This window comes from Pipra filicauda, unplaced genomic scaffold (genome assembly GCF_003945595.2).
Source record: "Pipra filicauda isolate LSUMZ 115617 unplaced genomic scaffold, ASM394559v2 scaffold115_size4368891_pilon, whole genome shotgun sequence".
In the NCBI taxonomy this organism is placed as follows: Eukaryota; Metazoa; Chordata; class Aves; order Passeriformes; family Pipridae; genus Pipra; species Pipra filicauda.
Genome location: NW_024103607.1, coordinates 2,826,756 through 2,843,376, shown reverse-complemented (window position 1 = coordinate 2,843,376; position 16,621 = coordinate 2,826,756). Strand labels below are relative to the sequence as shown.

General features: G+C 40.7%; 1 protein-coding gene across 3 annotated transcripts in view; it reads left to right on the top strand.

Annotated features, from left to right (window-relative positions):
* The window catches only part of COL4A2 (collagen type IV alpha 2 chain), a 144,676-nt gene extending 128,055 nt beyond the window's left edge, over positions 1 to 16,621 (top strand). For 2 of the 3 annotated variants that reach the window (XM_027743487.2, XM_027743490.2), the window contains 15 exons: positions 322 to 503; positions 1,960 to 2,023; positions 2,410 to 2,484; positions 3,105 to 3,212; positions 4,101 to 4,208; positions 5,444 to 5,515; positions 5,900 to 6,025; positions 7,444 to 7,560; positions 8,761 to 8,922; positions 9,058 to 9,156; positions 9,901 to 10,047; positions 10,669 to 10,785; positions 11,645 to 11,836; positions 12,123 to 12,409; positions 14,956 to 15,315. In XM_027743487.2, coding sequence (XP_027599288.1) covers positions 322 to 503; positions 1,960 to 2,023; positions 2,410 to 2,484; positions 3,105 to 3,212; positions 4,101 to 4,208; positions 5,444 to 5,515; positions 5,900 to 6,025; positions 7,444 to 7,560; positions 8,761 to 8,922; positions 9,058 to 9,156; positions 9,901 to 10,047; positions 10,669 to 10,785; positions 11,645 to 11,836; positions 12,123 to 12,409; positions 14,956 to 15,210 — 2,111 coding nt within the window. In that variant the 3' untranslated portion in view covers positions 15,211 to 15,315. Of the gene's footprint in view, positions 1 to 321; positions 504 to 1,959; positions 2,024 to 2,409; positions 2,485 to 3,104; positions 3,213 to 4,100; positions 4,209 to 5,443; positions 5,516 to 5,899; positions 6,026 to 7,443; positions 7,561 to 8,760; positions 8,923 to 9,057; positions 9,157 to 9,900; positions 10,048 to 10,668; positions 10,786 to 11,644; positions 11,837 to 12,122; positions 12,410 to 14,955 lie in introns of all 3 variants that reach the window. The other variant, XM_027743488.2, reaches the window with a different exon arrangement.

The window sequence follows — 16,621 nt, the reverse complement described above, 5'->3', positions numbered from 1 at the left end:
TCAGGACTATCAGTCGGTGCCTTTTCTCGGCTACCATACTAAATATTCCCTGCTCATTGTACCATAACGTTGTAGACCCCCCCCAGCAAAATCTCTGATACCAAAACTGAGCTTCCAGCTGCATTTCACAGTCACCCCTGAGGAATGATGTCATGTGTGTGTGTGTGCTTTGAGGGATGATGTCATGTGTGTGTGTGTGCTGCATTGTGTAGCACATCATGGTGCCATGTTTCAAGAAGGCTGCTTGCAGGAAAACTTCTTACACACAAGCAACTACCTGTGAGTCTTCTCTTATTTATTTTTCTTCTTCCCCACCTGCAGGTAGCAAGGGAATGCCAGGTCTTCCTGGAAAGACAGGAATCCCAGGGTCCCCTGGGCATCCCAGCTACGTGGCTGGTGTGAAAGGGGATATTGGCGTGAAAGGGCTGACAGGTCTGAAAGGGTATCCTGGTCCTGCTGGCTCTCCTGGCATCAGAGGCTTCCCTGGCAGCACAGGAGTCAGAGTGAGTTCATGACCATGAGGGAATAAGGGTGTTCTCATGCTGGCATTCAGTTTGTCTAAGTAGAGTTCACCCCTTGAAATTGTGCTGAACAGCAACAGTGCAAAGATAATAATGCAATAATCATCAAATAAGTAGATCAAATATTTTTGCTTGATCCCTCCAACATTCATTAAGCAGAGTAATTTCTTTTCTCATTGTGAAACATCCAAATTTCATGTACCATCTTTTTGCCAATGAGGACCCAGATGGTTCCTTCTAGGTCCTTGGTCCTGTTGCTGCTGCTGTTGGTAAAAATTATTCTCAATGCCGGCCTTACTTTTCTTTCTCCCGGGACTGATGGTATTACTGGCAAAAATTACTCACTGCCACTCATCTATCAGTAGAAGAGTCTAAAAATCTTAGCTTCTAGAGGGTAATTCACTATTATTCACTTTGACCACAAAATAAATTACACTGGAAGAAATAAACACTTAGAAAAGGCCTTACAGTTGACTCACAAATATCATTTAAGAGAGACAAAAACTGTATTCCTTTTTCAGGTAGCTGTGCCCTTAGGTTTCAATAAGACTTTTTTCTAACCAAGGACTGCAGGACTGTTACAGTTTAACCCCAGCCAGAAACTAAGCCCCACACAGCCACTTGCTCAGTTATCCCCTATATCCCCAGCAGGATGGGGAGAAGAGAGTTGGAAGGGTAAAAGCAAGAAAACCTGTGGATTGAGATAAGAACTTTAATAATTGAAATAAAATATAGTAACAATAAATAATAATAATAATAACAACAGTAATAATAATGAAGAGGAAAATAGCAATGAGAGACAAATAAAACCCAGGAAAGACAAGTAATACAAATGAAAACAATTGCTCACCACCAGCTGGCTGATGCCCAACCAGTCCCTCATCCCACCATCCCCCTAGACTTACATGCTGAGCATGACACCAAGTGGTGTGGGATATTAACCCTTGGGTCATTTGAGATCAGCTGTCTTGGCTATGTCCCCTCCCAACTCCTTATGCACCCCCAGCCTGCTCTCTGGCGGGGTGGAGTGAGAAGCAAAAAAGGTCTTGACCCTGTGTAAGCACTGTTCAGCAATAGCTAAAACATCCCTATGTTATCAACACTTGCTAGCACAAATCCCAAACACAGCCCCATACTAGCTACTATGAAGAAAATTTACTCTGACCCAGCCAAAACCAGCATAAGGACTCACTTCTATATATGCATAATAGGATATCCTCAATTTCAAACTTAAGTCTTTGCAAACATAACTTGTCCTTTGGTTTGTACTGGTCTATCTTAACTGACCTGCAGCTCTATAAAGTACTACAGAAACTCAAAAATGGTAAATGTAATAGTTGTTTGTGTTTTTTTTTTAATATTTCCAAACTCTGCTGCTTGGAGGGTTGAATAAATCCTCAGTCTTGTTAACTGATACCTTTTTTCAATCATATGATAGGGAGAAAAGGGTATTCCAGGAATTTCAGGCCATTTTGGTACTCCTGGCTCACATGGAGAAATTGGTGAGTTTGTTCTCTTACCTGAGTGCTGTTTGTATTCATTACCCATCAAATACTTGACAGTAAATTCTGAAGTGTCTTAGTGGATCTTAAATCTTAAAGAGTCTTCATACAGTCTTACAGAATGTTATTGAAGATGTGGGAGGCTATGAAAAGGTTAATACTGTTAATTTCATGCAACCTGTACTGTCCATGGATAAATCCATCCACGGCAGGGAGGGAGGCTGTTCTAGAAACTTTTTTTACCTTCTTTAACTTATTCCTTTTGTATTCTAGAAAGATAATAATTGCTGAATTTTGCCTCAGAAGTTGCAATTCCTTCAAAACAAAAGGACATAGTGTTTAAATTAAAGCCTTACCGCTCATGTGTTCATTTTTGCTTGAAATAGGTGATCGGGGAGATACTATAAACTTACCAGGAATGCCAGGCCTTAAAGGGGAAGTTGGTGTGCCAGGCTTAACAGGTATTAATTTCACAGTTGCTCTCTAGATGTATTTCTTTTCACATACTAAAGTCCACAGAGGAAGGGAGGAGGAGCTTACCATGGGCTTTTGGTGGCTCTTGAACTTGTGTCAGTGACAGTCCTGGAGAGGTTCATCTTTTCTTTATTGAAATGAGTATGTGCTACATTCACCTCTTAACTGAAAGTATAGTTATAATAGTAAACATCACATGCAACTACAGTAAACATTTCTATAAAATTTTTTGCCATTGATGATAAAAGGAGCAATATGATTCCATGAATCATCTTCCATGATTATGGAAGATGAGATAGCAAAATCTGGTATATTTTTGGTTGGGTTGGTTAGGTAATGTATTAAAATTTCCCTGCACATGCATAACACTTGAACATCAGTGTCACATTCCATATAATTTGGGGAGTACTTTTAAAAACAAATTTAATGATGGTTTGGCCAGATGACCATTCATTCTTCCAGATTATGCAACTACCATGATGAGAAGAATGTCTTTATGTGGCAAGACCAGTACCCATTCAGTAGCCAAGTTCACTAATATTATGCTTGTTAGCTTAGGATCATATAGAGATTATTAAAATAATATACTGGTTTTGTGGTTTTCCAGGCATAAGAGGAGGCGTGGGACAAAAAGGTGAAGGTGGAGATCCTGGTTTCCCTGGCATTGAAGGCCTCAAGGGCACACAGGGTGACCCTGGTTCTGTGGGACAGGAAGGTAAAATATTCTTTTTAACACTCAAAAGAATATAACAGTTTAAGAAGAGAAAGAAAAAAAAACTAGTTGCCTTGAAAGAAAATCATTAAGGTTTTTAACATGTTGATCATTCGGTTGGTGAAGAGCAGTGACAAGGATGTGGAATTCTCAGTAGAATTTAAGAGGAGATGTCAAAAGCCTAACTCTGCTTCATACCAGTTTTTCCTTTTTTATACCAACTATGTGTCCAGTCAAGTGTTGTGTTGCTGGCATACTCGGGTATTCTAATATTGTCACAACACTGTAAAGAAGTGGGCTTTTCAATGATCTTTTCTTCTATAAATGAAGTCAATATCCCCCAGGACACAATTATAGAGCCTGTGAGCCAGGCTCATGGGCCAGCTGTGCAAGAGAAACCAAATCAGGTTCACCTGTGGCTGGATCATACACTTGGGGCTTCAGAAAATGTCTTATTGCAGGAGGATCATAGAAATATTCTTTCAGAACAGTTGCTCGCCATATTACTCATAGAGGGCTTCGAAACTCCAGTCAAGACTGGGAAACAGTCCTTGTCTGATCAGCTTTCCAGTCAGAAACGCAAAACAGGTGCAGCAGAAGGGGAAATTGAGGTGCACAGAGATGAAATTACTTATTGTGACTGGCAATAGAAGTCAAGTTATCATTTTAACAGGAGGAGCCCATTGTAATGAATTATTCTTTTATACTTTGTCTCTCCTACCTTTACTCTCTTTAGTTTTCTTCCAGTTGCATGAGCAGTGCAGTGTCATTGGCATTAGGAAGGGAAAGTCTTTATTTTGCTGCCTGGGAGAATAAAGGTAGCACAAGTCTGTGTTTTGGGCCACTGGTTTTAAGGACACTCATAAGCAATGATTCATTATTGTCACACAGGTTTGCCAGGACTGGTTGGCCCGCCAGGGCAGCAAGGAAGCCCTGGGACGCCTGGATTTCAAGGTGAAAAGGGAACTCCCGGCTGGCCTGGCTTACCAGGACAAGCAGGTATTCATGCAGCTTCAGCTATTCAATTGCTTCAGTGTTAGCACTTGCTATTGTTTCATTGGTGTGAAGAAGAAGAAGAAAGGGGGCCTTTTGCAGTTCCATGTCGCAGTTTCCTCTACTAAATATTTATTCCTCATAAAGTCCAGGGGCATTAGCAAAGACACATGTGGTTGCTTTCTGATTTAGGGCTTCTGGTGTCTTCTCAGTTCACTTTAACTGCTGATGACCTCCTTCAACCAGGAAAATTTTCAAGAAACAAAAAAACATTATTTGAAATGCAGCAAGGGTAGTGATATACAAGATGAGAATATCTAATGTGGCATTAGATAAAAAGCAACATACTTGTCTTAATCATCACCAAAAACTGAATTGATCCAATATCTGTTTTCAAGAATAAATGACTTACAGCTTAGACAAAATTGTGCTATCAAAATGCAGGTGATAGTTTAAAATGAAGCTGTTTGTATCACAGGATACAGAATCTCATCAGTTGCTACTTAATTCCTTAATATATTAAGTTAGCAGATTTTTTTTCTGCCTTACAGCCAGAAATTACCTTGCTTTTATTCTTTTATCTGAATCTGCATCAAAGCTAAGCTAATATAGTTATGAAGGCTGCCCATATAGACAGTGAAGAGAGAGAACAGCCACTTATTTTTCTGATATTGAATTGTCCTCCAGAGCTCCAGCCACTGACTAGAGATACATGTGTAGTTTAAACATATTGCTTACCATTTTGACAGGTACAAATAGATGGAATAAAATTTACCTGTAAACAACAGTAACAGCAGCTGTTAGACATTTTGTTAGGGTTTTGTTGGGGTTTTTTAAATGACACAATGAATTTCTCCTGAAGACAGCTTTATTATAACCACATTTAGAGCCTACAATTATGCCTTAATTGTCTTGGTTTGAGGATTTTGGAAAACTAAATAGGTATTAAAAAAACTGTGGCAGCAAGACTGGAACTAATGCCATGCTACCAGACAGATCAGAGATATTTTAAGAAACACCTCCAGAGCAATGAATTTGTTGGATAATAACAGAATTTGCCAATCACAAAACCATGGTATGATGTATTTCATAATAAGTGTACTGTAATTAATTAATTTGCACATAATACACCAGATTTTAACACAGAATATTATTTATTTAAGCATTTGAATATTTTGCCTAGGAATTTATACAAACTCATAGAAACTATTATGATAATAATGAACATTATTTTAAAACAGGCTTGCCTGGCTTAAGAGGAATCAGTGGACTACATGGTTTACCAGGCACTAAGGGCTTACCAGGATCACCAGGTAAGTGAGGCTCTTAGTCTGCCTGTTCATAGGCACAGCATCGTGTTGGCTGCAAGTTTGATTGGTGAGATCTTTGTAATGTGACTTTCTTAACTGTGCCCTCCAAAGCCCAGTGTAGATTCAGGCAAGCAAAGTCATACACAATGTGCTGCCCCACAGATGAAAAAGAACACAACTTCAAATCATAACTTCTTTCCTCTCATAAAGTACAGGCCTCAAGGCTTTTTTTTTCCCTTATGAGCCTTTTTTTTTTCCATGAGCCATTAAATGACTCATGTATTTTGTAAATCCATATGGTCTATCCATGTGTGTTAGCATGCTGATGCGTTGCTACATGCAGAAACATTTCAGCTTTCCTCCTAATTTTGAACAACTTCACAACAGGTCCAGATGGGTACGGCTCTGCAGGTTTCCCAGGTGCAGTGGGGGACAAAGGAGAAGCGGGAGAGCCAAGCAGAGTGGAAGGCAGCCGAGGACCTCCGGGCCAGAAGGGAGACAGAGGTGTTCCAGGTTTGTATTCCTGAGAATGGGATCCACTTACTATTTGTTTCAGCTATGGGTGTTGGAGATGTCACAAAATGCAGTAGAGTGTAGACAGTTGTATAGGAGAACTCCCGAAGTCAGGGAGGTCACTGTTTGGAGTTTGTGCTGCAGCTCAGCCAGCCCTTGCTGAGAAGCAGCAATGTGTATTCCCCAGTGCTGGACAGTCTGGGTCCTTCCCAATGGTAGCAGCATCTTGTAGCACCCACTGAGCTCAACAAGCTGCAAATGCCAGAGTCTACTCTCAGCCATCAGGTCTCAAAATATTTTTAATCAGATTCCAGTTACACAAACACTATGACTTTTCGTTCTTTCTTTTTGTTGCAAATCTGAAAGCTTCACTGTCCATCAGTGTGCCATTGTGCTGCTGACACCTTGGGGCTCTGTTCCCACGCACAGTGCTTTGCTGGCACCATCACCCCTCGTGTAGTGTAACGGTACATCCTTCTAGCTCTAACCCACCGAGCTGTAACAGGCTGCACTTACCTCAGTAGGGGTCACCACCTGGTTTTCTTCCATCAAGAAGCCACCAGACTGATGTTGCAAACAAATAATTAATTACAGTTTTTTGGTTTTGTTTGGTTTTTTTTTAAATTTTTTTAATTTTTCCAACATTTTGGCTCTGAAAGGATTAAGAAATGATATGGATATAAAACTTTACTGCCTTTTCCTGCTTGGTTCAATGGCTCATTCCTATTCTTTTGTGTTACACTTTATTGTTACTAACATGCTGTGCCATCTCAAACACCATTCAGAGGTTTATTATCAAGCATTGGAAGAAACAGCTTACCTCATTCAGGTAAGGTACATCGTTTGTCACAATTAAATATTATTATTTTCATTAAAATTAATAAACAAAAGGGGTCTTTTGGCTTCCTGACAAATCTACTTAAAAGAAACATCTATTATTGGTGGGTCAGATTTTTGGCCATTTAACGATTTTTTGATCTGTAGAGAACTTCTTGGATTCAAACTTTCTGTTTTAACTGACCCCAAAAAATGCTAAGTGTTTGTGAGCCCTGACTCTGCAGGCACCGAAGAACAAAGCTGCTTTCTTACCTGCTGCAGTATACCTAGGATATTTTGAGTACTTCCTATATTGAAATAATATGTTACCCGGCAGACACAAGATTATTAGCATTCCACACAGTAAGATGTAATTAGCTATCCAGAGAGCTTTGGCAGAGAACTAGTATTTGTTTTTTTTAATAAAAACTTCCAGAACTTCCACAACGTCATCTGAAAGAAATAAAACAAAAATCAGTGGGAACTGTATGTTTTTTCCATTTTGAAAATCCCATTCTTTATACTTAGTCTAAAGTGAGTCCTTTTAATTGCAATTGTACATTTTTCCTTGCAGTACAGATTATTTCTTCTCTTTCTTTCAGGAGTCCCTGGACCGTTTGGTATTCCTGGGCAGGAAGGATTTCCAGGGCCTCCTGGGATTTCAAATATATCAGGATATCCTGGTGATAAAGGCTCCCCAGGTCTAGATGGAGTGCCAGGTAATTCATGCCTTGTTCCCCTCAAACAACAATAAAATATTAAGTACAAGGTTGTGCCCTCAGACTACAATAGAAGATTAAGTACTGGGTTAGCAACAGCAGTCATTGTTATTTCTGTCTCGATTAATTAAAACAGTCCTATTAAATACAACATTAAAGTGTATGAATAATTGTTGGACAGAACTAATGGTACATAAGATAATAGGAACAGACCTCTTGAAAGCAAAAGGTAGTTCCTCCAGGTTGTCCTGATAGGTTTGATTTTCATGCAAATAGCAGATTTAATAATCCAGAATTCTCTTAAGAATTTTCAGAAGCCTTATACTAATCTACTACTTTGAAATCTGAGGTCTGTGGCAGACTTACAAGTCTGTAGAATATTTTCTTAATAATTTACAGAATTCTCCTATGTGAAATGACCATGCAAGCTAAGTCACACTGGGAAGCATTAGCTCTTCCCTCTAAAAGTCCCTGATATGAGCCTGCCTCTCTCACACATAGCATTCATATCTACATGTGATCCAACTTTGACAGGCAGCACGAGAGTTCCCCACTTAAAACCGTAGTTAGTAAGTCACTCTCTCCTTAGAAACAAGGTCCAAATGTCTTATAAGAAGCAGAGGTAACTGAAGAGAGACCTGTCAGGTTTAGCCTCAGGCAATATGAAATTCTAGAAAAAGAAGCTGTTCCCATATTTCCCAAGACAGCATGAAGTACTTACTTGGTTCCAGATGTTCAACTGAAGCACTAAGATACATGGAACAGTAAGTCTTTGGCTTATTTACCACCTGGCACTGAGTCAGGTACTCACTGCTCTCTAATTTCTCTCTAGTTACTTGGAGAATTTAGGATGAAGCAAGGAGGCACACAGTGAAGTGAGGCATTTGCTGGAGGAAGGAATAGCTCATTGTAGACTGTACCGCAGCAGGCACCACACTGCTGCTGAAATCTGGCTTGAATTGACACTGTGCTTTGTGGGACCTTCATGTTCTTATTTCTCTGCCACTGGTGAAGAAGGGTATGCCAGCCTGAGAGCAGGAACAGGAGTGCTGAATAAGTCTATTAGGGAGCTAAACATTTGTTCCCTGCTGAAATTAAGGAAATAAAACCTGGTGGGATACGGTTAGATAGTTCTGTTATTTTCCTCTGTGCACAGGTTTTAAGTATAAGCAGATTACAAACTATATATCCTCTAAACAGGCTATCCAGGACCACAGGGGCAGCCTGGAATGCCTGCTCCACCAGGAAGCAAAGGAGAAAGTGGACAAATAGGTATGATCGGAGAAATTGGCCCAAAGGGAAGCAGAGGTGATCCTGGATTAGCAGGGAGACCTGGCACTCCTGGATTCCCTGGACCAAAAGGTAAGGATGGGAAGTGCTGATCTTGGCTGGGAGCAGGGGAGCCCCCTATGCTACAGCAGCTTAATTACCTTGACTTTTGCACTCACTTGATCTGTGTTAAAATGCAATAATGCCACCTGTCATTTTGCATTAAAGGTCGTAAGGGTGAACAAGGTGTCATTGGCTTTATGGGCACTGTAGGATTTCCGGGTGATTTAGGACCTATTGGACCCAAGGGGGATAGAGGAGTAACTGGTAAGTACAGTCAGATATGTGACTCCTTTCTTAACCACTCATTTTTGCAGCTGATCTAACTGGCCCTGCTTTGAGCAGGAGGTTGGGCTGGGTGACCTCCAGAGTCCTCTCCATCCTCCATGACTGTGTGAATCCTGGAAAATTCCAGTGGACAGATGCTTGAATTTAACATGAATAAACAATTTTTTGCCATTATGAATTTAATTTGTATGAGGTGCCAACTCCAAAATCAGAGACACTTTCAGGGTTAAAAAAAAAGAGAAGAATTTCTGATCTAAACAAACCCTCCAGAGTAGACATATTGAACATATAGAAAGACCTTTAAAATCCTTCACTCCATCATGTATTTGTGTCTCTTGAAGCCCACCAAAAGACGGTGCTGCACTTCAGAGAGCTGTTGGCTGTTTGGGTGGAACTTCCCAGCACCCTATGTCATAAGTGAAGGAGCAGTAGCATCATTCATTTCCTTCTGCTTATCTGTATACTGTCCAAGAGAAAACAATCTCTTGGAGATTATCATGTACTTGGAGATGGTCTCATCTTGGAGATCCCATACTCACACACATTCAACCAATATAATATAGCTGCTATACCCAAAGTGGTGAGTTGCAGACAATAGTCCCTCTCATACATATGCAGCTACATGAGAGCAACATATCTGTGGATGAAAGCACATAAAGGAAAAATACAGGATAGTTGGGTTTTTCTTTTAATCAAACTATCTCATCTTGCTTCTAATCACAGGCTTCCAGGGACCTCCAGGCTCTCCTGGGCTGCCCCCTCTTCCTCCAAGGCTGGTTGCTGAGCAAGGTTCACCAGGTCCCCGTGGAAATATAGGACCTCCTGGAAGCCCAGGAGATATGGGACCTCGGGGTCCACCAGGGGATCCAGGTAGGAATTGCACACTCAGACTGAAAGCTCAGTTCCCCTGAGCAGAGTGAGGCCACCAGAGTAATGCTTTGACTCTCTTCTACTTAAAATTCTGTGAGGAATTCTTCAGAAAGGAGAGTCAACTGACTCAAGCTGGGGCTTTGGCTTTCCTCCTCCTCTTAGCATTCAGAAAATAACCAAACATTCAGAATATAAGCAAAATGGGAGAAAACTTCGGCAATGCTCACATAGCCAAAGCAACATCAGATATGGATCTCACTCAAATCAAGACTGAACATCTTGGGTGTAAATCTGCACATCATTGTGGGCACGCTGTCAGCCCAGGGAATTATGTAGTGTTAGTGATGTGTGGACCCAATGCACTGCACCTCTTGCTATCAGAGATGAATGGTACCAAGAGTGAAGGAGTTGTGGGGTTCATGTAGTCTTTCTTGATCCCAGCAAGCTTTTCCAGTGAAGTTAGTGCTTTTTTTGCCTGAGCAAGCATGATAAGATCTTGCCTTTAGTGTAAATTAGTAAACTTGGCAGATAGGACCAAACGTACATAAGTGCATGTTAACAAACTGGGTAGCATGTTGATAATCTCTGCAGTCACTGTGCTTATGACCACTGTTGTGCAAGGTTTCAGAGGTTCACCTGGAGAGCCAGGACTCCAAGGCAGGGGTGGTATTCCAGCTCCTCCCGGCTCCAGAGGTGAACAAGGAGGAACAGGATTTCAGGGTCCAGTGGGATTTGAAGGTAAGAGGTATCACATGACCCTTCTTCCCTTTTCCCATTTCACTGTAATAAATTGCTCTGTAGTTACTAGGTCACTGGAAGGAGAGAAGAGGAGGGCAGAGAGAGAGAGAGAGAGAGAGAGAGAGAGAGAGAGAGAGGAGCAGATTGTGAAGTTTCTGTCATTATAGATACTTCACAAGGGACAACCTTTAACAGTTATCTTAAAGCAATATTTTCAGAATAAATTTTGATAGATGTAGATGTCTAATCACTCGTGAGTTTGTTTTGATCTGAGTGTATTTTTATATTCTCTTTAAGTATTTTCAGTGTAGTGTTTTACTAACAGTTACATTCGTGGAAATGAATGGCTAGGTAGGTGATATTTGGACAGATGAAGTTTAAGGGAATGTATTTGTAAAAGAAATACCTGTGTCCTTGTCAAATCAAAGAGCAGAACTATTACTATCTTAATTAGCTAAGTACATAGAGAAAAAGGTATTTGCGGAGCATAGTTTCAAGTGAATGAATCAAATGCAAGCAATTCAAAAACCATTGGTTAATCTTGGAGTAAGAAAACATTTTAAAGGAAAAATATGCTTATCTGTATTGTACTAAGTATGCTCAAATTAATCAGAATTTTATTTGTGGCTTTCCCTAGCTCTGACATCATCTTAGAAACCAGGGAGCCTGATCCAGTTCAAAAACAGCTGCTGCTGTAATGCTTGAACTGCAGCTCCTTTAAGAATAACTTTACCATAAGAAGAGGCATCATGCAATTAAGCTTTATTCATCAGCAGCTTAGCTGGAATATCAGCTATCATCAGATCATTTGTGGGAGCACCAACTAAGCTGTATTCTTTCTTTTACCCCCTGTTCTAAGGTCAGCCAGGCCGCCCTGGTAGCCCCGGGCCACCAGGCATGCCGGGTCGCAGTGTTAGCATGGGCTACCTGCTGGTGAAGCACAGCCAGTCTGATCAAGAGCCAATGTGCCCAGTTGGCATGAACAAACTCTGGAGTGGATACAGCCTGCTGTATTTTGAAGGACAAGAGAAAGCACACAACCAGGATCTAGGTATGTACAGATATTGCTGGCAGCAGCCTCAATTCCAAAACTGGGACTTCAGCAAACAGGCTTAGGAAACATCAAAATGAGAAGATAAAAACTTCATGGCTTCATAGAGTGCCCCTGAGAGAGCTCCTGAAAGTCATTAGTGTTGTTCCAGGGAACCTGTAAAGCCAGCAAAACGTTCTGGACCACAGGGTTTTACTGGCAGGTGCTTGGGAAAGAGCAGAAAACTGAAAATGTGTATTGTCCTTTGTGAGAATGATTGGTCTTTTTTCTTCTTTTTTTTTAACAGGGCTGGCTGGCTCATGTTTGTCTCGTTTTAGTACTATGCCATTCCTCTACTGTAACCCTGGGGATATTTGTTATTATGCAAGTCGAAATGATAAATCCTACTGGCTCTCAACTACAGCACCTCTTCCAATGATGCCTGTGGCAGAAGATGAGATTAAGCCATATATCAGTCGCTGCTCAGTTTGTGAGGCCCCAGCTGTGGCAATCGCTGTCCATAGCCAAGAAGCTTCTATTCCTCACTGTCCTGAGGGCTGGCGCAGTTTGTGGATCGGATATTCCTTCCTTATGGTATTTGGTCTCCAGTGTCACATTTTGTGTGGCACTGGGTTTTATATTTGAGTCTTAGATACTAGGAAGGCTGCTCCACTTTAAAGCCAGCAAGATCAAAACCATGCATCATACTGGGGAACCAGGGAACTACAAAACTAGTTTCCACGAACCAAAGAGGAACAACAAAATTTCTGTGAATTTCAGAGAAAATGGTCTCTTCTCAGCATAGCATATGGAGACCTTACCTTTTGTACAACATAGAGCTTCAGAGCAGAATAAAGCTGTGAATTAACAAATTAAGTTGCACTGAGGTGCAACAATAGCCTACAAAGCATTTTCACAGCTAAAGATTAAGAGTTACTTATCACTGTTAAGGATTTGATCTAGAAAATAAAAAAAACAACAACTTTTCCCCTTCTTTCTGAAACTTAAAAATCATAGGTGTTTGGTTGAAGATTTAGAGGCCAAAGTCTTTCACTGAGTCTGGAAAGAGAGAGAGTCTCTGGTTGTTTTTAAAATCAAGCTTCCGTGTTGTATCTGTAATGGCAATAAGAGCTTGGCTTTATAGGATCTCCGAGAACTTGTTATCTTGTAATTCAGAAGTGGGATGTTACAGAAGAACTTAGTGCTAGGTGTGCAGCAGATGACCTACTGAAGGGCCTGACCTGCATTTCTTGCAAGACCATACAGAGGGATCATTTGAGCACTGGAGGGTTTAACACTGGCTGTGGTAAAGAGCAGCTAGAATGTCAGTGAACAATCTAACAGACACTCGTTTTTCTGATTTGCTTGATGTACACAAGAGTCAAAACCTGCAACAGTGTGCCCACGTTGTTAACTCATTGAAGACTGGGCTGAATTCTGGGCTGTTGGGAGAAAAATAAGATTTCTGTGGCAGAAGACATCATAAAAGAACAACAGTCAATCTTACCCACAAACCATTTGTATGTCCAAAGCCAAAAACTTAAATTTTTCAGAAAATAAGGTAAAAGGGAAATCTGAAATTACTTACAGAAAATATGCCCCCCAGTTTTGGAGAGCAGGTCAAATTTTTGATCAGCCCTAAGTTTGACCTTTCTTTTGCTTCTATATAAAGCCCTGATACCAATCTCATAGTTACTTCACGAGAATTCCAAGGATTAATTAAATGTTTGCAAAACCTTGTGTAAACACTGAGCATTTTTAAGAGCAAAGTTGTCACTTTAGCAATAAGTTTTTGCCAGGACAAAGTCTGTCAGCACTATGGAACAAACAGTGAGAAGAATTCACATTTTCCCAGCTGGCTTTTGGAACAAATGAAGTGTTTGGTGTACACATTTTTGCTTCTCAGGCAACTGTGAAAGAAGTACAGCACACTTGTGGTTATCTCAGAGTACATATTGTTTTAATTCCTTGGCTTAAGTGTGTCACCTCATTCCCCTGAGTAAGGTACAGTATCAGTCAGCATGGATTCCTGCCCGTGCTAGGTGGCGGCCTTTGGGAAGGAGGGAGTTGTTGCTTTGTGGGTTTTTTTTTTTAAAAACCACAACCATCTAAACCTCAGCACTATGTGACACCAGCCAGAGATCAGTCCTTTATTCAGCTAAAAGGTGGCCATTTCTGTTATTTGTCTAACACAGTGGACCTCTTGCAGCGTAAACCAAGGCAGTTGCAGCTTGCACTTTCATAGTATGGTGTTTATTAAAACACAGGCAGGCAAATCTATTGGATGTGCCCAGATTTCTCCCAACATTTACAAAACTATTTAAGAACTCTATTTTCCAGCTTCTTTCTTTTATATTGTGGATTGTTTCAGTTTCTAACAGAAAATTCAATGGTATCACTTAAAAATACAGCTGTACAGCTCCTTAAAGGGACAGAGAAAATGCCCATTTTGTTAGCAATGTCTTTGACAGAAGAAAAGTAACATTCAGTTCGTTATCACAGTATCTGTCAAAGGTAACAGTTGAGTGATGTAAAGATGCACGATTTTGGTGTAATTTGCTGTCAAAAAACATGTCATAGAGGGAACTAGTTATCTGCATAGAAGATAATTTTGTGTCCACGGTGCTCCTCATGTGCGATGCAGAGTAAGACAGGCTTTATAACTTGGGGAATTCAAGTTAGATATATGGTGGAAAGTTCTTCTTAGTGAGGGTAATAAAACAGAGGAACAAGTTGCCCAGAGAAGTTGTGGGAAGTCCATCCTTGGAGGTATTAACAACTGAACAGCTCCCTGGAGCGACTGAGGGCAACTTCGGTGTAGACCCTGCTTTGAGGAGGGGACTGGCTGAAGTGACCTCCAGTCAGCCCTTCCCAATGATTCTCCAATTTTAAGACTTCCAACAGTGAAAATTTTAACTATAGGAAAGAAGATTTTAAAGTGGCATCAGCATATGAGCTAGCTCCTTTATATAGTTGTAGCATAGCCAAACCCTTACAAAACTGCAGGACTGGCTGACTTTCTGCTTTGGAGATAAGAATTAGAAGAAATTCTAGTGGGTTTTTCTCTTTTCACACATGTGAATTTATGACGGCATTGCCTGAGGTTGCACTCTGAATGCTGCCTTCCTTGTCTCCTTTAGCACACTGCTGCTGGTGATGAAGGTGGAGGACAGTCGCTGGTTTCTCCTGGGAGCTGCCTGGAAGATTTCAGAGCGACTCCCTTCATCGAATGCAACGGCGCCCGCGGAACCTGTCACTACTTTGCAAACAAATACAGCTTCTGGCTCACTACGATCGACCGACCCTTCCAAAGCAAGCCCTCAGCAGACACACTCAAGGCAGGACTCATCCGAAGCCATATCAGCAGATGTCAAGTCTGCATGAAAAACTTATAGAAGACTTTCACAGTATAAGGAACCACCTTAGCATGTAGTTCTTATACAGTGGAGCCTTCTGTGATGGTTAGACAACTAAATAGATCATGTTGGTGCTTTTTTTAACTTATTACCTCAACAGCTGAATGGAAACAAATATTTTTAATTGTCTGTAAAAGCAGATTAAGTCTAACACACAGATCTAGCGCTGTGTTCTCCTACTATGCAGTATATATACACACTTTTTGCTAGTCTAACATTACATCATTTGCCAAATGATAGAAATACTCACAGCTTTGAAACACCAAAAAAACTTCAATAATAAATGGTTACCTTGGACAGATACCCACCACATTTACTTTAACAGAATATATGTATCTTTCTATTTACTGCATTTGTCACAGCAGTGAAAACTAACAGCTGCAGTTCCATAAATTAACACAGGGTGATCAAAGTACTAAACCCTTGCAAAATAATGAAAATATACTGTGATCCAAAATGCTTATGTCCAGCATTGAAACCTAACTTTAATTTTAGTATTTTATGCTTGGGCATTTCAAACACACACAAAACATCTTTTTGGGTTTTTTCAAGCCTCACCATGCTTTAGCACTTAACCACTGCCAAAAGCAGAGAAGCCCACAGGCCTCCCAGAAACAGTAACCACAAAATGCAACTCTTCCTATTTGGTTAGGAGTCTCTAGGACGAAGATCAGCATTTTATTTTATATGCTTGATGATTTTTTTCTAGACATACCCCAGGCCAAAGGGTGCTGTGGACGTTTCATCTGTGTCACACCACCCACACAGCAGCAGCACCAATTGGTTTTTTCAATGCAGCTTTTCCCCTCTGAAATCAAGCCACTCATCACAAAACGATTTTAGCCACTTGCTGCTGGAGCAGCTATTGCACATAGGGTGGGTTCTGCAGGAGAGTGCATTGCTCGGTGCCACATGACCTTCAAACACAGAACTTGCAGACCTGCCAGCTGGCTGTCTGAAGGCATGCTGTCCTGGCAGCTGGGCACATGTGGCAATGGGATGACCACCATCCCAATTTGCACACAGCCATCCTTGCAAAAGCAAAAAGGAAGGAAACAAAGCATTTATTTGGCACCATCATTTCCCATAGTAAAGGCTTGATAAATGACAGAATGGCTAGCTCTTTCCTTCTGTGGAAAGAAGCAATTTAACCCAAAATTGTCTGTCACCACTGCAAGAGAGTGGGAAAAAAAGGATCAGCTGAAAAATTCTTATTTGCATAATCTGGTTATATACCTGAATGTTTAATTTGAAGTGGAAGAAGAGACTTTTATAGCAATGACAGTTGATTTTTAATAGCTCACCTTGCTCCTGCTTCAGGTGCTTCTTGGCTTTTATAATTACATTCCATCCTCACTGTATCATAAATAAAACCTGGGTTTTTTCTACA